This window comes from Diospyros lotus, chromosome 3 (assembly GCF_014633365.1).
Source record: "Diospyros lotus cultivar Yz01 chromosome 3, ASM1463336v1, whole genome shotgun sequence".
Taxonomy (NCBI): Eukaryota; Viridiplantae; Streptophyta; class Magnoliopsida; order Ericales; family Ebenaceae; genus Diospyros; species Diospyros lotus.
Genome location: NC_068340.1, coordinates 31,539,355 through 31,566,235, shown reverse-complemented (window position 1 = coordinate 31,566,235; position 26,881 = coordinate 31,539,355). Strand labels below are relative to the sequence as shown.

At 40.2% G+C, this 26,881-nt stretch overlaps 1 protein-coding gene across 5 annotated transcripts; it reads right to left on the bottom strand.

The window, feature by feature from the left end:
• Positions 1-442: 442 nt before the first annotated feature.
• On the bottom strand, positions 443-26,750 carry LOC127798126 (protein RMD5 homolog). 5 transcript variants are annotated; one of them, XM_052331462.1, is made up of 3 exons: positions 26,447-26,750; positions 4,800-6,217; positions 443-1,876 (listed from the first exon to the last, which is right to left on the bottom strand). In XM_052331462.1, the coding sequence occupies exon 3, from the start codon at positions 1,815-1,817 to the stop codon at positions 657-659; it is 1,161 nt and encodes a 386-aa protein (XP_052187422.1). In that variant the 5' UTR covers positions 1,818-1,876; positions 4,800-6,217; positions 26,447-26,750; the 3' UTR covers positions 443-656. The 5 variants fall into 5 exon arrangements, with proteins under 5 accessions (XP_052187422.1, XP_052187420.1, XP_052187423.1 ...); XM_052331460.1 differs by lacking the exon at positions 4,800-6,217; XM_052331463.1 differs by lacking the exon at positions 4,800-6,217 and having other exon boundaries at positions 443-1,835.
• Between the last annotated feature and the right edge of the window lie 131 nt (positions 26,751-26,881).

Below are 26,881 nucleotides of genomic sequence, written 5' to 3'. Positions count from 1 at the left end.
CACCTTACTGTATAATTTAGGTATTTAAAACGGCACCATGCCGTCCAGGGAAATGGGTCTACTTTGGAAAAACAACAAAGAAAAAAGAAGTTGCAGTTAATTCTTCTGCTTTAGCTTTAGCCATTCTTAACAAACAAAATCCCCAGTTGCCCCCTCTTCAGGGAACGAAGAGAAATGAAATAAGTTGTAGTCCGTATCCCTTCTTCATGTGGCGCTTGAAGGAACATACGTAGTTTATGTATCTGCTTCCTATTGGGACAAACAAGATAGCGGAACACTCCTACCTCGACTCAACTGGGAACTAACCTAGAGAAGATTAGCGGTGAAAGTCTCTGGAACTTTCAAGTAATTCTTCTAGAGGCCGAGACCACGAGCAGAGGCAGAGCTCAAGTGGAAGATACAAACTGAAGCTGCTGAACTCATTCCCCCCCACATGTTAATATGCCAAAGAATATCTATATACATACACTGAATCATAAACGAAGTACACTATAAGTCCAGGGATATAAACGACCGCCCCTTGCAGTAAAAGACCATCAACGAAATCAAATTCTGACTAGAAATATTCACCATACCAACTCTCTCCACATAACATGATTCAGTACATTCTTGAGAGAAAGGGGCCCGACACCACCTGCATAGACACTGGGTGCCAATCAGAGATACAACTGTTTACATTTTCCTACCTCGGCCTCAGATGGGCAATATGGACACTTGAAGGGCCTGGTGCTGTTATTCTTCGACAGCTTTGTGATGGATTGCTTGCACAGCACATGCCCACACGATAACAACATTGGTGGATTCTCTTCACTTGCTTGCTCACGACTCACAGGGCAGACAAAGACAGAGTGGAATTGGAATTCACGATCCAAATCTACTGGCACAGGCAACTGCTTCATTGACTGCCATTCTTGCTTCTTCACTGTCATCACATTCATCAGCTTCAGTAGGGTTGGCAACCCTTGCACTCCAGCAGCTATTGTCACGCTCAATGGGCTCTCATAAGACTGTCCCAAGATATTGCAGAACTGCAGGGTCAGCTCCTCAGCCAATTTACTCCAATGGGTTGCCGACAACAATTCAGAGTAGGGGGAACTCTCAAGCTTTCCAGCCCACAGTAGACTTGTCATAAGCTTTTGGACTTCAGCCATATGGTTGGAAGCAAATGGAGCAAGGAATGTTCTGGCATAATTGAGAGCTTCATCTCTTCCTCTCTTCTGTAGTACTTCCACAAACTGCAAGCGATGAAGTTTCAGCTCCAGATCTGATCCACATTGAATCAATTTATCATGATTGGTAGCAGCCCAGTTCAGTGCTGGCTCCAAGTTTCTATACTTCATTGCTTCAAGTATTTTGGACATTTCTAGGAATGGAGTTCTCATAACAGCCGCATCTGTTTCATGAGCCTCATCAATGAAGCAATCACCAATATCGAAAAGGCCCTCCTGGTAGAAATGGCTGGCAATGATCTGGTTAACTGTGTGAGTATCAAAGTCGACATTCCGATAAGCTTTGGATATGTCTGGATTGAAGGATTTCTCGAGGATCTTTGGGTACCTGCTGAGTGCTATATTCAACTCCTTCTGTGTGCTCTCCACCTGACTGAGTGGAGCAATATCATTCAACTTGGTCGCTAGTTCAGTGAAGATCAATTTATGATCATACTGGGATGTAGTGTCATTGACCGACTTTATTTCCAAAAGTGCCTGCTCTATTTCTTGGCCAAGCTGTTCAATTAATTCTTGAGATTTGGAAGAAGACAGTTTTTGCTTCTTTGTGACACGATCGAATGCATCTTTGATGGTATTCAGTTCCATTCTATACTGTCAAACACACTTTGGATTGGTTTTTAAGGGATTTTACAAACTGGAAATTGCTGGAAGAAAGGGATTGAAAGCACAATAAATTTACTGAGGATCTAACCAAAAAGGGAAAAAAATCACAAACATGGAAGCATTCAGACTAAACTCTCATCAAATTCCTACTCATAAACTGTCAACAAAACATATGCATATGGACATTAACAGAAAAATCATAAAGCATAGACATCCACAACATCTATCAATTTGCAAAATATCAACAGGAAGCAGTTCAAGAGCCCAACAAACAGCAAGAGGTGAAGACATGAAGGTCTTGAAATTCTTAAGCTTCTAGTTCAGAATCCAAAGGAAAAAAGGCAGAAACTTAGTGGCACTAAGGTACTTTTTCCATGTAGAAAGAAGCATGTTTCTTCCATTACAAAATATGTTCTCAGATATAATGTAGGCAACAATGTTGATGATATGTGGATACAATGGGAAAGGCCATGAGGCCTAAGAATTTTAAAGAGGAAAAAAGGAGGGCAATGGAGGGGAAGAGTTGTGTCAGGAACCCTAATGTTCTATAAAGGGATTCCTTGTTCTTTTTCTTATTTTTTATATGGCAGTTAGTGGGTGATTGTACCTTCAGGTAGCTGTTTGGGGTTGTGCCCTGTAAATTGGTTTGGCGCCTTAGGATTGGCATATAAGCAACTAACCCAGCCTGATGAGAAGTATCAGGAATTTCTATCCAATTTCAGATCTCTCTCTCAATTTCTCTCCCTCCTGAACCTTCTCTCTCTTGCTCCCTCCTGTTCTTCTTATCTCCCTCCATTCTTCTCTCATTTCTCACCCAAATTTCGTTCCGATTCTCATCAACAGAAGAGAATTGGTCCCCCAGATTCAAGACCCTGACAAGTTGATGCAGGGAAAAGCATGAAAATGAGTGTAGTAGATGACTAAACCCTCAACCTCATAGAAATAAGAAGGGAATTCCACAATAATAATAGTATTTGCAATGTACATAATCTTCTATTCTATAGTTTTAAGAAACAAAAAAGAAAAAGAAAATAATTTCTACCAGGATTACGTAAATAGTGGGATACGAGTGCAAGCTTAGCATCAATTTGCACAATATATGCATAATATGGTTAAAATTAAACAATTACAGCTAAATGACAACAATTTGAGTTTTGGTAAAGCGAGCACTTATATTGAGTTATTCTGATATGCTTGTAATGAATTGTTTTGAATACTTGCAAGTCATTAATACTTGAGAGAAATTTATGGATCTGGTAAATGATGGGGAAAAACGTTAATGCATTAAAATCCAGTTCCACCTCATAAGGATCTAGGAAATAACCATGCAGTTAGTGTTATGAAGTCGAACTGCTTTAAAAATATGATTATTGCAACTTATAATTGGTATTACTTTTTTAAAAGGAAAATAAAATATTATTTGATGATCATGCTAGGAAAACCACCACCTTCAGCCCACCTCCAATGAAATTATTAGTTGCCCTTAAAGTAAAAAACTACAAGCTTTAAGATAACTGGTAATTTATTTCGTGAAGTCTAATAAATATAAATTGTAATAAAAGCAACAACTCTTATATGCTAAACAAGAAAATCAGAATTTCAAGAGCACCTATTTGTACTAACGAATTTCAGATCAAAAGAAACAATGCATAGAGACCAGATCCACAGTATTTATCACTCAAGCAAAGCACAAAAGCATGTGCAAACTAAAAATGGATGATATAATCCAAGCCATTTATATCATATCCACAAACCAATCAAGAATAATGATCTTTGATGAGAATACAAGTACAATTGGCATAGATATCTCAAGGAAACAACAATGACAAACCTTAATTAATCACACTAGGTGGAGTCAGGCTACATGCATTCTAAACCTCTACTCATCCCCATCCGTGATCATATCCTCCACACACAACAACAACATTCAAGCCTTTATCCCACTATATGGGGTTCATATACTCCCTAAGGTGATTATATCCTATGTGAAGTTTTAAGGATTTTTTATTTTTTTTTCACTAAGTTCCCCTTGGTCTCCCCCAAAGGAAAATTCTCCTTTATCAATTGCATGTTCAATGGTTCAGCTATATGCCAAATTGCAATTTCCATTTGATAATTATTCTTAGATTTCAATGAGAATTATATATTATTCATGCTCAACTTCTTACACCACAATTTCCATTTTTATCTTTTTTTTTGTATGGTCGCATATCAACCACAACACTATAGACATATCAATAAACATAAATAAAAATACAATAAAAACATTCAAAAGTTGGAATACATTTTCTAGATTGATAGCCATAAAAAATCATTGGGGAAAAAAAAACAAATATAAACCAATTCATTAGACTATATGTGTACATATGGTGCTAAGAGAGACAAACTTGTTTTACAAGCCTCAGGACAAACTATTATTTTAGATTATAACAGTTGTGGACCTATCAGACAATAGTTGTTTTGCACTATTATATACTGCTAAACCATTATCTCTAAGCCATAAAACTAATGCTTGTCCAATAAAACCTGAGATACAAAACAATTCTACGCACCCAGTGACTGATAAAAAGAAAAAAAAAACCCTCAAATTTTGGCTCTCCTCAAACACACAGCAGGATAAAATGCTTGTATACATACTCGAGAGAATTAAGGTTGAACACAATAACAGTTGTGAGAGGGTACAATTTTAGAAGCTCAATGATTTGTGTTCTTTACATCTAAATGCACCAAAAACCAAAATAAAGAACATACTACAACCCATTTATGAGAGGAAGCAAATCTTAACACTAAAAGCAAAATCAAAATTAAAACGTGTCAGATCTAGATCTAAGAAGGGGAAAAATAGAAAGAAGAAAGCAAAAGGAGAATCCAACCCTGGACCTAGATATCTACTACAGATCTATGTCTTCCAAGATGTATTCTATTTGCAGCAGAAGCATCAAAATCATAAAATACTTTTCTTACCTTCTGGAGATATCTTTACTGAAGAGGCGGCATATGATGATGTGTCATCAACAATGATAGTTTGCAGGTGTGGTTATGAGGGAGTAAGACACAGAAGATAAAAAAAGGGGGAGAGAAGACTTGTGAACTGCAGGAGAACAGATTAAGACTTTGAGCTGCGACAGAGATGGCTTTAACCGCTGGGCTAAGGTATTGAAACCCTAAACAGAAGAATGCCATGTTCTTATTGTCAGGTATCTAGACTTAGCCTAGGGTTTGTTCTGGAATTTGGAAGAAATCAGGGGGGAGAGAATAGAAAGGGAGGGAGAATTCAGAGAGAACAGAGGGAGAGAGAAAGAGAGAGAATTTGAGAGGGAAAGAATCTGTTATTACTCAACAACCCTTCCCATCCTCTGGACTTAGGCTATTTATAGGCTCTTATCTTTCAGTTTTAGTGATTAACTGAAAGGTACAATCACGAATAGCAGTAATAGTGTACAATACACGAATTGCATTACTACTACAATTACTAATATGTCCCTGAGGTCGTGACAATCCCCCTACCTTGAAAAATTTATTGGCCCCAAGATATTACAGAAATAGCCTTCTTTATCCAATCCCTACTTGCTCCTGCTCTTCTTCTTCATCTACTCCTTCCATATATAATAATTGTCTTTTGCACTAGTGTCCTGGACTAAATTTTTCTCCACAGCATAATCCTAACTGTTTCCTTTGCTCCATAATAGGAGATTTGACAAAATTAGGGTTAGTATAAACCCTAGGATTCACATTTCCCTGATTCGGTCCTGAGGTTGCAGTCCAGCAATTTTCTTCAGACTCCTGACTGATCGAAAGATGACTTTTTGAGAGGATCTTGTGCTTTTTGAAAATTGTTTCTAATGCAAGCTCCTGTAACCTTGCTTTCTCAGTAGCCTGCTTAACAGTTGCAGACTGCATCATTTTGACAGTTGGCCTTATTTCATCCTTGAGGCCACTGATGAAACTGGAAACAAAGTATTGCTCTGTTACAAGTTGTGTAGTCAACATCAAGGACCTTAATTCTTCAAACCGGATTTGATACTCCATCCATTCTGCTTTAGTTTATTAAATTCTTCAACCACATCAGTCATAGACTTCTCTCCAAACCAGTCACATAGTTTGGTCCAATTAGCCTCAAATCTCCTCATCTTCATCCAACCTTGATACCATGAGTCAGATGTATCATTGAGATAGGCTGCTGCAAGACTGATCTTCTGTCTTGCTACTATATTATAATATTGAAAAAACCTCTCACCTTTGCAGATCCACCATCTCAATTTTGTTCCTTCAAAAAAAAGATATCTCTAGCCTTGGCATTGGAGTAGAATGAGAGGTTTGGGAAGAACCTCTTACCTGAATTGCTGGCTCCAGGATCGGTAATTCCTCAGCCTCTTGCAATCCTGAAACTCAAGGAAGAATTCCATCACCAGGCAAGATTGGATCTAGGTGGAAAATCTGCAGGTAAACTAAATTAAGGCAATTTCGAAAGCATGTTGAAAATTTCGTTCAATCTTTGGCCAAAACTATCAAAACTTTGTTTTAATCAAGTTCTCCATGTATACTTTCTCTGGTAACCGGTTGCAGTGCTTTCTTCTCTGCCACGACTAACTTCTTCTTGAATCTGCCTCAATCCAAATTCCATTGCCTCCATTCTCGCCTCAAGCTGGTTCATTCAAGTACCTTCTGCCATCACCAATGCTCACCTCAAACTTTGACTCCAGTTCACTGCTAAGATCGCTTGAAGATCACCTAACTCACAACTGAGAATAGATTGGCTCTAATACCAAATATCACGTATCTGGACTTAGGCTAGGGTTTGTTATGGAATTTGGATGAAATTGGGAGAGAGAGAATAGAAAGGGAAGGAGAATTAAGAAGAATGGAGGGAGAATTCAGAGAGAACAGAGGGAGAGAGGGAGAATTTGAGAGGGAAAGAATTTGTTAATACTCAACAACCCTTCCCATCCTCTAGACTTAGCCTATTTATAGGCTTTCTATCTTTCAGTTTTAGTGTTTAACTTATAATCATGAATAGCAGTAATAGAGTACAATACAACAATTGCATTACTACTATAATTACTAATATGTCCTTGGGGTCATGACACTTATCTCACATGCAGTGTTCGAAAAATCGGCCTAGGCAGCCGCCGAGACGTTAGGCGGCCACTAGCCACCCCGATTTTGGCCTAGTCAGCCCCCCTAGGGGCCGGTCCGCCTAATCGGCCGTCAGCGGCGCCTAGGCATCCCAAGCGGCCTAGGCAGCGCCTAGGCCGCCTACTTCTAAATTTGTAGGGTTTTAAAGAGAGGAGACAAAACAGAGCAGCCTCTCCTCGTCTGCCCCGATTGCTCTCTCCCAACCACGACCGCCTCTCTCTTCGAAAGCTCATCCTCATCGCCGCTGACGCCTCCGCCGCCGACCATCATCTCTCTTGGCCGCGATTTTTCGATTTCCTTTGGCCTGGACCAATCGTCTCTCTCGCTCGCTGAAGCTGTTCTTCCTTCGACCACCAGTATCTCTCTCTCTCTCTCTCTCTCGCTGTGCTTCCTGATTTGCAGTAGCCATCTTGCACTCAATTCGCTGTTCTTCTCGATTTACAAATAGAAATTCTATTTGCTATATACTATATATATAATATATATTATTGCAATATTACTCACAGTCACAGAATGCTATTGCTATGTATATACATATATTACTATATATGCCTATATGTATTGCTATATAGTATATATATAATATAATATGCTATTGCTATGTATATACATATATTACTAACAGTTATAGATTATATATATGTTATTGCATTATTGTTGATTTTCTACTTTGAGTTACTTGAAAATAATATGACATTACATCAAAAAGTTCAAAAAAATAAAAAAAACAACAATTTTTCTAGGCCCCATCTTGGCGCCCGACTAGCGCCTAACGCGTTTTAGAACACTGCTCACATGGAAGTCTTGTAAATATTGTTAAAGAAGGGGAACTTGCTTTAATCCAAACCCATTTTCATCCTGCTAACAAGGGGTAGTTCAAATCAAGAATGGGGTTGGGTCGACCAAGCCACGTTGTCCTTGGACCAGATGTGTATGGATTGGAAACAAAGATTCATTTCATCAGGTCCAAGGACACTGAGGTATGGTCGACTATCTTGATCCCAACCTAAACTACCCCTTATTAGCCAAATGAAAATGGGTTTGGGTTACAATATATTCCCCTTTATTAATAATATTTACAAGACTGCCACAGGAGATAAGAACTGAACATCCTTCTGTTTAGGGCTTCAATGCCTTCATCCAACAATTGAAAACATCTCTATCGTAGCTCAAAGCCTTCATCTATGCTCCCGCAATTCACAAATCTTCTCTCCCTTTATATTATCTTCTATTACTTATCCATGGCCAACAGAACAAGGATGAAGTAGATGGAGACACAGCTTCAACAAGTAACGATGGCAATGGCAGATATGCATCCGATTGGGAATGCTGGAGACATCAATGGATTCGATGGTGGAGAGAAGGATTGAAGGAGCAATGGAGAGGTGGTGCGAGGAGAGCAGTGATCAGCACACACGACTGCAAGATCAAATGCGAGAGCAGAACCAGCTCCTAAGGGATCAAATGCAACAATTCATGGTAATGTTTACCAGCCAGACTTTGGTAAGACTCTCACATGAATTTCCACCTAGAGAGAGATCTAAACCAATCTGCACGAACATGGAGTGACTAACCGATCCGAGGGATTGGTGGAGTTTGAAGTTGAGCCCTAGATGGTAGGAGAGAATAACAGGGAAAGGAGGCAAGGAAATCCAACTGTCTGTAATCAGATCGGATTTTTGATGCCGAAGATGGAGATCCCCTTATTTGATGGCCAAAACCCAAGGTGGAGGCTTCAGCGTTGTGAACGCATTTTCAGCATCTATAACATGGCCGAACAACAGAAGGTTTACCTTAGTGGCAGCCTATCTGAACAATGCCGGGTTCCAGGGATGGAGTAAGGTGAGGGAGAATTGTCCATGGGGGGAGGTTGTTGAGGATCTATGTGAGCGCTTCGGAGAATGGGGCATGTTAGACGTTGTAGAGGAATTCAATAAGCTTAGGCAAGAGGGGAATGTTCAGTCATATCAGCTAAAATTAGAAGAACTCAAGGCATTCATGCTGATTCTAAATCCCACACTCAGGGAGAGATACTTCGTATCAAGCTTTATTAATGGCTTGAATGAAGAGTTGTGTCCCACAATTAAAATGTTTCAGCCTAAGACCACAAAGCAGGCGGCCAAATGTGCTAAGTTGCAAGAGTTGACTGTCAAGGCCCTCATGAAGAAGCAGAGGTGGATGGGAACAGTGATGCAATGGGGATCAGCTCATGGGAACAGTGATGCAATTGGGATCAGCTCAACAAGGTAACAAGGGATTGGGCAAGGACAGTGGCAAGATCAATCCAGGAAGCAAAGGATTGGCCCTCACCAACAGTCAGCAGGGAGGCTTATGGAACATGAGAGGCCAGTCGGCCTCTGTTTCCGTTGTGGGGATAAGTACTCCCCAGAGCACCAATGCAGGCGATAGTTGCTATTATTAGAAGGGAATGATGAAGGAGAAGCAGAGGAAGAGAAGGATACCAGCCATACGGAAGCTGATGAAGAGGAGAAGGTGGAGATATCATTGCATGCATTGCAGGGTTAACCAACAGTAAAATAATCAAGGTGGAGGGTAAGGCCCAGGACAGCAGATTGATGATATTGATAGATGGCAGGAGCACCCACAATTTCTTAGACGAGGGTACAGCAAGGAAGTTGCAGTGCAACCTCACAGGTACACAACCCCTCTCAGTCACAGTGGCCAATGGTCAGAAAGTAATTTGTAAGTCAACTTGTGTGGGGATTCTGTAGGCAGATGCAGGGAAAAGAGTTTGAAGCTGACCTAGGCTACTAAAACTAGGGGTTGTAGCATTGTATTTGGAGTTGATTGGATGAAGGAGGTGAGTCCAATCTATTTCGATTTCAATAAGATGGAGGTCACGTTTGAAAAGGAGGGTCAGAGAATAACACTAATGGGCAGTGCAAAGGTAGGGTTGTGTAAAATGATATAGGGGAAGAAATTGCAAAAGATTTTTAAAAAAAAAATTTATCTCAAGTAGCTCAATCCATGCAATGGAACAAATGGAAGAGGAACCGGAAGGAGGAGAAGTGAAGCTAATCCAATGTTATTAAAGGCCCAAATTGCACTATAGCGCAAAAGGGTGTTGGACCCTAAGGCGAAAGGCAAGGTGCACACCTGATGGAACTAGGCACATGCTAACTAAAAAAAAATAAAAAATATATATATATCTTAGTTGAGGAATAAGATATAAAATAGGTCCTAACTCTTAATATCATATTCACAAGCATATTATTAAGGAAATTAAAAAAAAAAATCAACATATACTAATGAAAAGAACAATAAAAAATGCCAAAATATGTAATCTAAAAGTGTTTAAGTCAACTTAAATTAAATCTTAAAACAATTTATAGGTCTTAAATCTTAATCAAGATTAACTAATTATGGATTTTAAATAATCTAAAAATTATTCTCATCATCAAGATCAAATATTTTTATATTTTCATCACTAGAAGCATCATCTCTAATATTTTCTTCCACATCATCTCTCTCTCCATCTTCATCTAGTTGAAATTCAATTGAAGCATTTGAAATAGTAGCTATTTTACTCATTGTCAAATTTGTAGTAGAAGCAATAAATTTAAACTCTAAATAGTAAAAAATTAAATAAAATAATAAAAAGTAAAATAAAAATCCTAAAAAACAATTAAAAAAGCCCAAGGGCGCCCAAAGCCCCCGAGGTGCCTTGGGCCTAGGCGCACATTTAATAACACTTAGCTGATCAGTGATGGCCAACCCCCAACTTCTTGGAAGGTACAAAAACTTGATTCTCTTGACTCATTCCTAGTTGAGTTTCAGGACTTGTTTGTGGAACCTAGCGGCTTTACCTCCCGAAAGGCCACTAGACCATACCATTAACCTCAAAGCCTATTAATATACATTCCTATCACTATGTCATGTACCTACCTAGGGTTTTGATAGCAAATTGAAAGGAATTAAGGGGGAATTAGACTGAAAGGAAGGGAAATACAACAAGAATTGGGAAAGGATTACAGACAAAACAGCAAGGAGGGCGAGATTAGAGAGAAATCAGAGGGAACTTCAAAGAGAATTGATGAGAGGGAAATGACTAAACTCAATTATCATTCAAAACATACATTCTCTAATTACCTTCGCCTATTTATAGGCTATAAACTGAAGGTACAACACTACAGCAGCCTACAATACAACCAAAAGAGAAATACACTAAATACACTACTGTAGCGTATTACTAATCTATTCTTAGGGATCCTTAGGGTCGTGACAACTCCCCCTCTCCTTGAAAGAGTTCTTGTCCCCAAGAACATACAATAAGTAGCCATTGCTCTTCATCTAATCCCAACTTTCTCTATCTAGTTTATTCTTCTTTCTTTCTTTCTCCTTCTAGGCCACTTCCTTTTCACTTTTATGTTCCTTCTGTTTTGCTTTTCCTGCAAATGTAAAATGTATTCTTCAAGAGTCTTTATACAGCAATTATGCCAGTAAGTTGTAATAATAAACAATCCAACAGCAACCTCCTCTTCCATCCTCTCCCAAACCTTGTGGCAGTCCTTCTGTTATGTCCGCTTAAGTTGTTCCTTCCCTGCCAAAACCAGCATTAGGACTGTTTGATACCTACTTTAACCCAAGCCAAGGACGACTAAGCCTGCTTCAAAACCAAAGGCAAAGGAACAATATCCTTAGGACCTTTTTCCCCAAAACCATTCCTCCCAACAGAAGTCCCAGCAAAAGAATATCTTTTCTCAACCTCCGGCTTCTTCCTTTGGTCCAAGTCCTTGTTGAATGCCTATCCAAGTTCATTAGCCTTACGATCAATTTCCATAGAGCTAATATAAGATTGTTCGAGTCCTAGTTGTTCAATCAAACCTTCTTTAACTGCATGTGGACCATCACAATCTTAACCCAGCCTAGGATAGATGTTACAGACATTGCCATTCTCAACTCCGGCCTATTTCAAAACCAGCATATCTAATGGATCAATGTTTCATTCCAAATCCGATTGTTTCTTAATTTTCAATAAGCCCAAAATCTAAGAAAGGACTCCAGCACCAATATATGCACAAATGGATGGTCCTTCAGTCAAATTTGCTTGATCCAATGCTATTCCATTAACATCTTTTTCTTTATGTTTGCCGAAATATTCCTGAAGTTCACTTTTAACAATTTTCTCCTCCAAGAATTATCTGTTAGAGTCATAGTTATTTAAAACATCTCCTCTCAACTTATAGAAAAATTCAACTGGAATACTGACCTAATAGATCTGAGACAACATCACGACAAAATTATGCATCTCCTCACGTATCACACTACCTATTTCCTCATGCATTCGGCTGATTGCATCATCAAACTTCTTTTCCATCGCCTTTCAACAGTCAAATCTGAATCAGGGGCAGGAGAAGTCGATGTTCACGGAACAAGCAAAATTTGCTTCGAAACTTTGCTTCTTTGTGTCATAGGGATTTCGCCAGAGCTGCCGATCTAGATCACATTCGGAATTCACCTATCTTTGCTTGCTACCAAGACCGTTGGATTGGAATTGCCTCTCCTCTGTAGCAATCTTACTAATAGAGATTAGCAACCTAGAGCGTTGGAAATCAACAAGCAAGAGAAGTCGGAGGGATTCGCATAGATCTACTGATAATCAATCACCTCCAAGTTGGCCAAATATCCATCTATGATCACAATTGTCATTGATCAACAATCGCTCTGCACTCGCCTCAATTATCATTCAAAGCATACATTCTCTAACTACATTAGCTTATTGTCATGAACCTAGGGCTTAACCAAGGATCAGTTTGGGAATCGGAAGAATCCGATTCAACTAAGGCCAAGAACAAAAGGAAATTAGCGGGGAGATTCGAAAGAATGAGGGGGAAATTAGAAGAATTGTTAAGGGGATTAAAAGAACAGAAAAGAAGGAGATGAAGATCAAGAAAGGGGAGAGAATTCGGAGAAGGAGAAATTAGATTCAATTCATTAATTTCTGGATGAGAAACAAACCCATTACACCAACCTTATATAGGCATATTTGCCTTTTAACAGCCTAGCACATGCTCCCATGTGCTTTTAACCACTTGCTAAAATATATCCTAACAATTATTATAAACCTATTATAAGATTACCCCTTTATTATATCTCTATTACAATATTGACATTCCATTACTCCTAGGGACATGACAATTCTCCCCCTCCTTGAGAGAGTTCTTGTCCCCTAAAATTTGCCACAAGTAGCTATTGCTCTTCATCCAATTCCAACATTCTCTATGTGGGTTATCCTTCTTTCTTTCTTTCTACTTCTACGTCTCTTCTTCATCGTTCTTAAGTTCTCATCAACTAGAACAAAAATGATGGTTATTACAATCAACGCTGCATCTTTCTTCAAGGAGTAACAGACCATTTCCCTTGGGTTTGCAATAGCTACCAAATTAAGATTGTTGGTACCTATAGTCTGAGGATCCAATATGATGCCAAATCCCGTCAATATGTCCACATCTAGTGCCTTCAATGAATTTAGTCGCTTCTTGTCGCAGGTGACAGCTGAAACTTGCCACCCTAAAGCCTTCAAATGATGGTCATCTCAAAATTCACCCATCTGACAGGTTACCACATAGGCTCCCCTTCTCTCATCATCTTTAAAATTGGCAACAACACGGTGGCATCGTTTAGGATCAGCAAGTCTTCCTTATGCTGGTGCTATCTTCCTCTTATCGTTTGATAAAGAACCCTCCACGTTATCTAATCCTTCAGTCCATGCATTAGATGCCAAGGGTAACAAGTTGGCCGTGGTTTCTGTTAAAACCGAGTGCTCAAATGATCCAAGAATCACTCAATAATCTCACCAAAATCAATCACGATTAAAATAGAAAGTAAACAATAAGAATAGAATTGAAATAGAATAGAAAAGCAAACCAGATTACAGAACACACGATATACCTTGGTTCATGCCATTTACATGGCACTACATCTAGCAATCCAAGAAGAGACCAATCCACTAAGAATGTATGAAATCAGTACAAGAATACCCCTCACTCGCCTCCACTTGCCTCTCGAATACAATCCTCTAAACGATGACAACAAGAACTATATTCTCACAGTTCTCTTTCTCGCTTTTCACTACACTCGAACACAAGGGAATGAGATGAATGGCTGATTGATGATCTACCCAACATCTGCACCCTTCTATTTATAAACTAGGGGGGCGGAACTTTCTAAGGGAAATAACTAACTTATATAAAGTCAAAACTACCCTTATTAATAACAATTAGTTACATTTGAATCCTGCAAACTAACTGCCACTGATCAACTCTATTCTTTCATGATTTCTTCCAAAATTCCAGCATACAATTACTTCGAGCAAAACAATAACAGTTTCGTTGGTCACTTGATCAAATACTTCACAGCTTTCCTCTTGCAACCTTTTGGTATTTTCCCTTTGATGTATTAATTCTTCTTCTATCTTGTCAATCTTAGTCGAATAATTTTTTCCCAACTCCAAAAACTCCTGATTGCCTTCTGTTATCTCTATCATCCAGCTAGTTGCATCATTCAGCTCTAATTTTGGCCTTCCATGAGTATCATTTGGAACATCCTCATCGGGAACTTCTTTTCCAAAGGAACCAGTGTGTTCCTTTAATTCTCCTCTTGCTCACACACCCTGTACCGAACCCCCGCAAATGCTGCTATTGATGCTAGCACTATCATTATCGTCACCTTTCTTGTCCATTCCACGTAGGCCGATATATTTCTTCCACTCCGCATTGGAGGTAGGCAGTGAATCTGCTTCCCACCTCCTCAATTTCTCCTTCGGCTGCTCCATTTTAAGGAATTATCTTTAGTAAAACTCTCGCGATAATCATCAAAGTATTTAGCGGGAAGTTGTAATAATACGTCTCAATCAGTATCATCGCAAACTCCTGCAACTTCTCGAGGAACATACGGCCAAATTCCTCACACTCTTCATGAATCCCACTACTTGATCCTTTGTCCCTTTGGCTAGACTCATTCTCAAACTTATTTCCCCATGTTTGATTCCTCTGGCTACACTGCTCCTTATCCCTGTTGCTACCAACTGAAAATGCAGCCTTCTTTGGCTACTATTAAGGCTCCATTCCAATTGAAAATGAAGCATTCTTCTGTTGCCATTGAGGCTCTAATTGCCTCATGGGTGCACTGCCTCCCTTGGCTTCACGAGCAAGACACATGATGAAAATGCAGCATCCTTCGGCTACAATTGAGACTCCTTTGGTCTTATACGTGCATTGCTCCCCATGGTCGATTTTTCACAATCAGCATACTTTGAAGACCAAGGAGTTATATACATACTGCTCTTCTTCGCCTCTCCAATTCAAACAAAGTTAACCAAAATTCAAAGTCGAGATTACCCTTTGCTTACCTTACTAGCAGCCTAGAATTTGATTGGAATTACCGCCTGAAATTACTACTCCGTTATGATCTACCTTAATGAAGTCGGATCGGAATTACCGCAAAGGAGCGCCAGAATTCACAGCCAAGAATCACCCATCCAAATTCGCCTTCAACAATCCACTCCTAGCTGCTCCGAGCTTTGCTGGAATCAGATACCAAAATTGATGCACTTCTTAGCCGAGATCCAAGACCTATTTCGCCACCTTCAGAGCCACCAAAAACTGGTCGGAGGACTCACCTGACCTACTTCACCTCCCAATGACAAACAAGAATTGCCAAACTTCCACCAAACCGACTTTGATCACCCTCGAAGCCAATCGGCCAATGCAACTGTGGGTTCTCTGTCGCTGAATTGCTCTTGGGAGCCGCTGAGAATCACTGGCTTTGAATCTTCAACCAAGATTGCTTAATCTTTGACAATTGTGATCGCTTTGGGTCTACCCACCTCGGCACGAACTTGGTCCACTTCATGCCCGTCACTTCTGACTAGCTTCGCCCTCAATTCCGACCCAAAATCGTCAAAAATTTGTTTGGATATTAAACGCAACTAACACCCAAGAGTGCTGGAATTCAATTGCAATCAGTCGCTATGGATCAACATCCTTTGGATCGGATCGCGATCACTGGTCGCGCTTGCCTATCAACGCCGGAAGCCAAGTGAAGTTGTCAGAACTCTAGAAGTTGGGTGGAATCTCTTGAGTCACTGCTCAATCGGTTCCACATTGAGTCGTTGGACTTCGCCAATCCTAACCCGCTGCTAAGATCGCATGAGCTACTGTTCCTATTTGCAGGAATTACCACCAAGGAATGTTGGCTTTGTGACACCTCCATGAGTTACCTCCTTTGACTCATTTAGTTCCAAGAATGGCTTGCTCTGTTTTGATCTGTCCTTCCTTCTTCAAGTGGATCTAGAATTCACACCAAGAGCAATTAGAAATTAACAGTTGAGGAACGATCGCTCTGTTGAATTCGCTGTCGGAACCATCTAATATATCTCCTAAGATTATAGCCTACCTTGCTGTTGAGAACTAAACGACCTTACGGAAAACACAGCCAATGATGACCGCTCTGATACCAATTTGTCATGAACCTAGGGCTTAACCTAGGATCAATTTGGGAATCGGAAGAATCCGATTCAGCTAAGGCCAAGAACAGAAGGAAATTAGGGGGGAGATTTTAAAGAATGAGGGGAAAATTAGAAGAATTGTTAGGGGGATTAGAAGATCAAGAAAGGGGAGAGAATTCAGAGGAGAAATCAGGTTCAATTCATTAATTTCTGGATGGGAAACAAACCCATCACTGCAACCTTATATAGGCATATTTGCCTTCTAACAGCCTAGCACATGCTCCCATGTGCTTCTAACTACTTGCTAAAATATATTGTAACAATTATTATAAATCTATTACAAGATTACCCATTTATTATATCTCTATTACAATATTGACCTTCCATTACTCCTAGGGACATGACACTTATTTATAGGTTGTAAACTGAAGGTAGAACCCTATAGTAGCCTACAATGCAACCAAAAGAGAAATACATTAAGTACACTATACTAGTGTATTACTAATCTATCCTTGGGGTCGTGACACGCTACCCCCCCAAACAAAAGGTTGAGATAGAAAAGATGATCAAAGACATGTTAGAAAGGTCCATCATCAGACCGAGACTTAGCCCTTATGCCTCTTCCTTACTCCTTGTTAAACAGAAAAACAGTCGTTGGCATTTTTGTGTTAATAACCACCAACTTAATGAATTCATGGTGATGCCTTTTATCCTAACCAATGCCCCAACAACCTTCCAAGCTCTAATGAACTAGATATTTGAACCATACCTACGCTAATTCATCCTTGTATTCTTTGATGACATGCTGGTCTACAACCCCTCATTTTCACTACATTTAGAGCACCTAAGAACCACACTATAAGTCCTTAGGTTCAACCAATTGTACATTAAGCAATTGTCACGGAACTGAGGCCAGCCCAGGCCAATTTTGCTGCGGATTTATTTTGTCACTATTTCTCTTTATTGTTTAAGCACAGATCCACTGAAAATCGAAGCAACGACCGCATGGTCCTGGCTTGTTAATGTTAGAGCACTAAGAGGGTTCTTGGGACTCACCGGGTACTATAGACGATTTGTGAAGAACTATGGAATCATCAGTAAGTCACTAACAGAATTATTAAAGGAGGGGTTCCACTAGAATGAGAAAGCATAGGAGTCCTTTGGGCTATTGAAGAAGGCATTAAGTCAAGTGCCTACACTAAGCCTTCCAAATTTCAACATACCATTTTTATTGGACACAAATGCGAGCAACAATGGAGTGGGGACAATCCTAATGCAAGAGGGGAGACCCCTAGCCTTTATTAGCCAAGCATTAGCTCCCAAACAGTTGGGCCCCAGTGTATACAATAAGGAGTTGTTGGCAATCCTCCTTGCAGTGGAAAAATGGAGACACTATCTAGAAAGGGAGGCAATTTATAATTGTTATGTCCTGAGACTACTTGTTATGTCCTGAGATTTCTTCGATCGGCTTTGTTGCAGCTAATAGAATTCAATGGAATCACAGCCAAAAATCATCTCACTATGCTTCGCCTTCAAAATCTGGACCTTAATCAACTGCTAAAAATTTCCAGATTCTCAGTCAAGAATTATTGGCACTGATACCATTTGTCAAGTACCTAGGTTTAACCTAGGGTTTTAAGAGAAAATTTGGAAGAAATCGAGAAAGATATAACAGAATTGGAGGGAGAAATTAGAAGAAATGAGGGAGGATTCAAACAAAAAAAAGATAGAGAGAATCAAAGGGAATCATGAGGGGGATTAGAGAAGATGAGAGAGAAACAGATTTTTATTATCATTCAACAACCTCTAATCCTCTAGGTGTTAGCCTATCTATAGGCTTTCAATTATTAGAACAACTGGAAGGTACAACAACTAGAATACATCAAGGTACAACCTACTACAATACATCTAATACAGAATATCTAATATATCCTTGGGGTTGTGACATCATTGTCCATTGCATCTTCAACAAAGATTATCTCCACAAGGCAATAAAAATATTTTGTGGTTTTGATACTTTTGATGCGAATGTAATACAAATATTGGAAGACATGGATCTATATCAGATATCTAGATCTAGGGTTGAAGACTCCTTTTGTCTTTTTCCTTCTACTTTTTGCCCTTCTTAGATTTGGATCCAACATGTTTTATTTTGATTTTTTAATGTTAGATTTGCTTCTTCTCATATATGGGTTGTGGCATTTATCATTTTGATTTTTGGTTAGATGTAAAGAATACAAATTGTTGAACTTGTAAAACAGTACCCTCTCTTTATTCTCTTGAGTATGCTTACGAGCATTATATCCTGTTGTGCACACAAAGAGAATCAAACTTTGAGGGCTTTCAATTCCTTCTTTACATCAGTCACCCCGAATGCTTAGAATTGTTTCGTATCTCAGGTTGTATTGGACAAGCATTAATTTTATGGCTTAGAGATAATAGTTTAACAGTATATAAAACTGTTATATTCTAAAATATAAGTTTTCCCTAAGGCTTGTAAAACAATTTTGCCTTTCCTAGCACTATATGTAAATATTTAGTCTAATGGTATTCTTTGTTTCTGTCAGGGTATCAACCTAACAAGGGAAATTCTCCTCGTGTAAGGAGAATTAGGGTTGGGTTTGAGAGAGAAAGAAAGAACGGGAGGGAGAGAATAGAAAGGGAGAGAAAGAATAGAAAGAAATTGAGAGAGAGATAAGATGTAATTGCATCAAAGTATTCATCGATGATCTCTCATTGAGAGGGAAAGCCCCTTATATAGGCCCATCCTCATAGGCGGTTCAATTGTTACAACTACCTTCCACCGCTCGGCTCCTACTGTTATTTTGTTACAACCTTCCAACCGTATCAACTACCACTAACAGCTTCTAGTTACACTACCCTCTACTTGTTACAACCTCCCATACATTGATTAATCCCCCTAACTACCCTTAACCACTGTAAGGTCCTAACAATTTCATCCCAACCCAAACTCTCGCAAATTTTCTTAAAAAGGGTCCATTCCTTCTCCATGGAATAATGGTTTTTCAATTGTTTGTCATCATAGCATTTCCCTGTCCCCTCTATCAGCAGATATGGTTTCCAATCCTATAGATTATGATTGATTGATTGATTGATTTATAAGGAATGTATCTTGTGTATCTTGTAGATTTAGATTAATTGTTTCTATAAGTTGTTGTATCCTAAAGTTGTGTAGGTTTTCTAATCTAGGTTTTAGAATCTTTCTTTAAATGTTTTTGGCAACTTCCTAATTCTAATAGGAAGCTGGTGTATAAATCAAATCAGCCTCTTTGGAGGTGAATAAGACGATAAGGAAGAATTCCATTATCCTTCTCTCATGACATGGTGTCAGAGCCAAAGAAGCACTAATTCAGCTTCGATCATAGCCTATTCTTTCAATCTTCCTGTGTCAAATCATCCATCTTCCTTCTCCTTCTCGTCATCATGTCTGTTATGCATGATCCTATACCCGAATCTGGAGATTCCAGCCATGCGACTGAGGTTCCATCTACTAAAACTCAGTTTGCTGGGACTCATGGCAGTGGAATAGGGGGAGAATTACAAAACCTCCAAGTAACGGTAAAAACTACTTAAAGTGGTCCTAGCTAATCTGCACCTTTCTTAAAGGGAAAGGGAAACTCAGCCACTTGTTGGGAACAGGTCCTAAAGAGACGGATCCAGCATTTGGAGCATGGGATGAAGAAGACTCATTGGCAGTGTTCTAAAAGGCGCTAAGCGCTAGTCGGGCGGCAGACTGGCGCCTAAAAAATTTAATATTTTTTTATTTTTTTCTTAATATTCTCCCTGCTGCAACAAGCAGCAAGTTGTTACAGCGAGCAACTGCAGCAAGCAACAACGCAAGCTTGCTGCTGCAGCTTCTTCAATGTTTTTTACTAAATAACCGGAGGTAGAGGAAGATGGATACAAACCAGAGGAAGACGAGATCGGCGACGAGAGATGACAGCCAACAGATGAGATTGGCGGCGACGAGAGAGAACAACCAACAGGTGAGGTCGGCGGCGATGAGAGAGCAGAACCAAGAGAAGAGATCGATGGCGGCGGCGAACGACCAAGAGGAGATCGAAGGCGAGAGAGAGAAAGAGAGGACCCGCAATGAACGACCAGAGAGAGAAAGGGAAAGGGGAAATAGAGAAAGGGAAGGGGGAAATAAGGTCGAGCCAGGAAACGCACGACCTAGACGGCCCAGGCCGTGCGCGACCCAGGCGGCCGCCGTGGCCCGAGAGTCAGGCCAGCGCCTAGGGGTGCCGACTAGCCCTAAATCACCGCAGCCAGTGGCCGCCCAACGCCTAGGCGGCCGCCTGGACCGAATTTTCGAACATTGCTCATTGGTAATGTCTTGGCTCTGGAACTCAATGGTTCCAAAGATCAGTGGCACGGTTATGTTCTTGACTACAGCTAAGGATATTTGGGATGCAATAAATCTCACCTACTCTAAACTCCGTGATGCAGCCCAAATCTATGAAATAAGAGCGAAGGCAGCAGCAACCAAAGAGGGAACAAGGACCATCACCGAGTACGCTAACCTGCTGCAAACACTATGGCAGGAACTTGACCACTACCAGTGCTTGAAGATGAAGTGTAGTGAGGATGTAGCCCTACACAAACGATTTGTGGAGAAAGAGAGGATCTATGATTTTCTAGCCAGCCTCAACCTCGAATTTGATGCAGTACGAGTACAAATCCTTGGTAAGGAGGATTTTCCTTCCTTGAATGAAGCTATATCTTTGATTAGAGCAGAAGAAGGAAGAAGGGGTGTCATGCTAAAAAACCCTTCTAGAGAAGGTTCTGCTCTAGTCTCCTTGAAGGCTAATAATCCTGGTAGAGGGCCTAGAAAAGAAAAGAAAAGAAATCAATAGATAAGGACTCTTTGTGGTGTACTTTCTGCAAAAAACCTAGGCATACCATAGACAAATGCTGGAAGCTACATGGGAAACCACCTAAGGGAGGATCAGTGAGAAGTTCAATGTAGGGACAGGGGTACATGGCCAATTCCCAATCACCTAAACCAAGAGATTCAGAACAACGAGAGGTCCAGGAACTAAAAAAATCAGAAATTGATCGGCTGAGAAGTTTCTTGGGATCCCTTGACAAGAAGACCAGTGTTCGAAAATTCGGCCTAGGCGGCCGCCTAGGCGTTGGGCGGCCACTGGCCGCAACAATTTAGGGCTGGTCGGCACCCCTAGGCGCCGGCCTGACTCTCAAGCCACAGCGGCCGCCTGGGTCGCGCGCGGCCTGGGCCGCCTCATGCGCATCCCTGGGTCGACCTTATTTCCCCCTTCCCTTTCTCTCTGGTTGTTCATCTTAGGTCCTCTCTCTCTCTCTCTCGCCTTCGATCTCCTCTTGGTTGTTCACCGCCACCATCGATCTCTTCTCTTGGTCCTGCTCTCTCGTCGCCGCCGACCTCACCTGTTGGTCGTTCTCTCTCGTCGCCGCCAATCTCATCTGTTGGCTATCATCTCTCATCGCCGATCTCGTCTTCCTCTTGTTTGTATCCATCTTCCTCCACCTCCAGTTATTTAGGAAAAAACATTAAAGAAGCTGCAACAGCAAGCTTGCGTTGCTGCAGCAAGTAGCACCAACTTGCTGCTTGTTGCAGTAGGAGAATATTAAGAAAAATATATATATATATTAATTTTTTAGGCGCCGCCTAGTCCCCCGCCTAGGGGGGGCCTAGGCGCTAGTCTGCCGCCCGACTAGCGCCTTTTAGAACACTGAAGAAGACTGACAAGGGCACCTGTTCTCTTGCTATCACAGATAATACTTCTTCTTATTCCCTACAAGCTTCAGAAATTATGCACCAGAATTCTTAGGTCTTAGATTCTGGCGCTTCGGACCACATAACTCCCTTTCCTCATCTGTTTATCTCCTATTACCCATGTCCTAGTTCTAGAAAAATCACAATGGCAAATGGTTCTCTCACCACTGTTGCAGGACAAGGGGATATTTTCCTTAATAAAGAGCTTACTTTAAAAAATGTTCTCCATGTCCCCAAGCTGTTCACCAACCTAATATCTATCCAAAAACTCATTGAGGATACTAACTGCCATGTCTTGTTTCATTCAAATATCTGTGAGATTCAGGAGCAAGGCAAGAAGAGAATGATTGGGCTTGCTAGGGCTAGAGAATGACTCTACTATCTTGAGGAACCTGATGGGCAGGACAAACAAAGATTTTTCTCTCAAGTGTCATGCATGGTTTAGTTCGATTCAGATCAATTTTGGTTGCACCATTATAGGCTTGGTCATCCTTCTTTTCATACCCTTAAGTTAACGTTTCCTGTTTTAGCTAGAAATCTAGAAATAAAAAACTTCCACTGTGCTGTGTGTGAGTTTGCAAAACATAAAAGAGTGTATTTTCCCTTGTCAAATAAAAAATCCGATTCTCCGTTCTCTCTAATCCATAGTGATATTTGGAGTCCATCAAATGTCCCCAACATTTCTGGGGCAAGATGGTTTGTTATATTTGTTGATGATTGTACTAGGGTTGTTTGGCTCTATTTGCTGAAAACAAAATCTGAAGTTAGCCAAATTTTTTCAACATTCTATAACATGATTCAAAACCAATTTGGTGTAGGGATAAAGAGATTTCGATCTGACAATGCTAAAGACTTTTTTAATCAATCCCTCTCGCTGTTTTTCCCAAAAAAAGGTATTATACATGAATCCTCTTGTCCCTACACTCCCCAACAGAATGGGGTGGCAAAGAGGAAAAACAAACACCTATTAACTGTGGTTAGAGCCCTTCTTTTTCATCACCGTGTCCCTAAATACTATTGGAGGGAAGCAGCACTTACTGTCACTACTCTCATTAATAGGCTTCCTTCAAAAACCCTAGCATCTCGTAGTCCAATTCAACTCCTAATTGATTATTTTTCTAATTTTCATACAACTAGTCATTGGCAACCCAAGATATTCGGGTGCACAGCCTATGTCCATATACCTACTGTCAATAGAGTACCCTCGTGCCCTACAATGAGTGTTCACTGGGTATTCTCCAACCCAGAAAGGGTACCGCTGCTATCATCCCCTTACCAGAAAGTTTTTTGTGTCTGCTGATGTGACATTTGCTGAGAATGAGCCATACTTTAAAAATTCTACTGCTCAAGAATAGAATTTCAATATGTCCACTGAGGAGTATCCGTTCATTCTCTCAAACCAGGACGTGTTATCATCTCTTCAACCACCTACTGACCTACAGGACTCTTCGAGACTGACATCGAGAGAAAAGTCCCCAAATACTCTTAGACCACTGCAGGTATACTCAAGGAGGCAGAGACCAGAACCTAGTCCTATGCGAGCCTCAACATCCACTCCTAGCTTTACTCCAGTTACAGACAAGAAAGGCACTGACAACTTAGTCTCTTTTTTGGAATCCTCTTCAAGTAATTCCATCTCTAACTCCTCATCTGTTTTTGTTTTTGATAATTCTGAGAAGTCAATTGAACCTATTTCCACAACTAATACATCTCACAGTGATCTTGATTGGCCTATTGCTCTTCGAAAAGGAACAAGAACCTGCACTAAACATCCCCTACATCTCTTCCTCTCATATTCTAAACTCTCCTCAGCCCATAAAACCTTTCTTAGCAATCTTCATACCATTCCCATTCCAAAAACTTTTTATGAAGCCATAAGGGATAAGCATTGGAAGGATGCCATGGAAGCTGAGATGGCTGCCCTTGACAAAAATCAGACGTGGGATTTAGTCCCATTGCCTAAGGGGAAGCATCCGATGGGGTATAAATGGGTTTATACAGTGAAATACAAATATGATGGGACCTTAGACCGATACAAGGCAAGATTGGTGGCCAAGGGATATACACAGGTGTATGGAGTGGATTACTTAAGACACCTTTGCTCCCGTAGCTAAGCTCAACACAGTTAGGGTGATTCTTTCGTTGGAAGCTAACCTAGATTGGTCTTTACATCAATTTAATGTAAAGAATGCATTTTTGCATGGTACACTCGAGGAAGAAGTCTACATGGAAGTGCCACCAGGGTATTCTGCTACTACAAAAGAACCTGTTGTTTGTCGCCTCAAGAAAGCCCTCTATGGCTTAAAACAGTCACCAAGGGTGTGGTTTGGGAGGTTTACAGGTGTGATGCTTCATATGGGGTACCGGCAAAGTCAAGGCGATCACACTCTTTTCTTCCACCACTCGGCCACAGGGGGAGTCACAGTTCTGCTCGTTTACGTGGATGACATAGTAGTCATTGGTAACAATGAAGACGGCATACAACAGCTACAGAAATGTTTGGTGAAAGAGTTTGAAATTAAAGATTTGGGGAGGTTGAAATATTTTTTGGGAATAAATGTGGCTCATTCCAAAGAAGGTATTTTTATCTCTCAACAAAAATATGTACTGGATCTCCTAAGAGAAAGAGGGCTTCTCGGTTGCAAAGCAGTGGAAAACCCCATTGATCCAAACCATAAGCTAAGTGAGGCATTAGAGGATGATTTGGTTGATAAAGAGGCCTACCAAAGGCTAGTTGGGCGGTTGATATACTTGGCTCATACTCGCCAGACATAGTAAATGTTGTGGGAGTTGTCAGCCAATTCATGCATACTCCAAGGAAATCTCATCTGAAAGCTGTCTATAGAATCCTACACTATCTGAAGGGCACACCTGGGAAGGGCATTCTATTTAAAAAAGGTGAAGCTATGTTACTAGAAGCATACAAAAATGCTAACTATGCAGGATGAGTGGTGGATAGAAGGTCAACCTCTGACTATTGTACCTTACTGGGGGGTAACTTGATCACATGGAGGAGCAAAAAACAAAATGTGGTTACTCGGTCAAGTGTTGAAGCCGAGTTTCAATCTATGGCCCTAGGTATGTGTGAGCTATTATAGTTAAAAATATTATTGGAGGATCTCAAGGTTGAGTGGACAACACCTATGAGACTCTATTGTGATAACAAATCAGCCATTAGTATCGCATATAATCCAATTCAACATGATGGAACAAAGCATGTTGAAGTGGATAGACATTTTATAAAAGAGAAGTTGGATGGTGGGATGATTTGTACGCCCTATATCTCCTCGGGAGATCAAGTTGCAGATATGCTAACCAAGGGCCTTCCAACAACCGTGTTCAAGAAGATGACAAGCAAGATTGGAATGAAGGATATCTACTCCCAATCTTAAGGGGGAGTGTCAGCAAATATGGTTTCCAATCCTATAGATTATGATTGATTGATTGATTTATAAGGAATATATCTTGTGTATCTTGTAGATTTAGATTAATTGTTTCTATAAGTTGTTGTATCCTAAAGTTGTGTAGGTTTCCTAATCTAGGTTTTAGAATCTTTCTTTAAATGTTTTTGGCAACTTCCTAATTCTAATAGGAAGCTGGTGTATAAATCAAATCAGCCTCTTTGGAAGTGAATAAGACAATAACGAAGAATTCCATTATCCTTCTTTCGTGAAACCCTCATTAAAAATTTTGACCAAATTTTTCCAACCATCTTTTTTATGAAAGACCACGGCCTATTTCCTTTCTCAATTTCTTTTTCTATCAACTCTATAAACTGAAAGTGCACTAAGTCATCCCAACCAGTGGAGGTCCGACCCTTATCAGGAACATCATTCATCCCCTCTCTGTTTCCTTTTTCATTAGTGAACCAGCCAGCCTTATTAGTGCCATCTTGTTGCATATCCAACAAAACAGATTATATGAAACCAATTGAGATTATAAGCAAATATCAAATTATTGAAATATAAACAATGACCATGATGTCAGTTTCAAGGCAACAAGATCCCTTTCTCTTTTCTTCTGTTTATTCTCAAGTTGCTGAAACTAACACAACTTATATACACACAGAGATCTAACATATAATCAACATTGACATTATATGAGTCAGATCTAACATATACGAATTATATCCAACAAATAATCCAGATCTAGAAAACCCCAACAAAACACACAGCCACAGCAAATAATCAACATCCAACCACAAACTTGTTCACAGTAAAAATCACAAACCAGATAATGGACTCTGAAAATTCTGGAGGAGCAAAGATCGAGTGAGGCCGCAGCAGCGACGACGAACAGGGACGCCGGAGCAGCGACGCCGAAGATGATAGGGCGAACGACGAGAGGGAGGAATGTGAGAAAGAAAAGAGAGGCCGGAGCAGCGACGACGGACGGGGGCACCAACGATGATAGGGCGACCGACAAGAGGGACGAAGGAGAAAGAGAGAACAGAGGAATGATATGGGATTATGGGGAGCAGATTGGGGATGGATTTTGGGTTAGGGATTTGGGGAGTTTTGGTGATGAAACTTTAAGGGGCCGTTTGCTTATGCATTTTCTGAAGAGAGTATTAAATTATTTTTAATTTTAAGTTTTTTAAAATTTTAAATTACACAATACACAGTGTGTGTTAAGTTAATGAAATGTTTTGATAAGATTTATTTT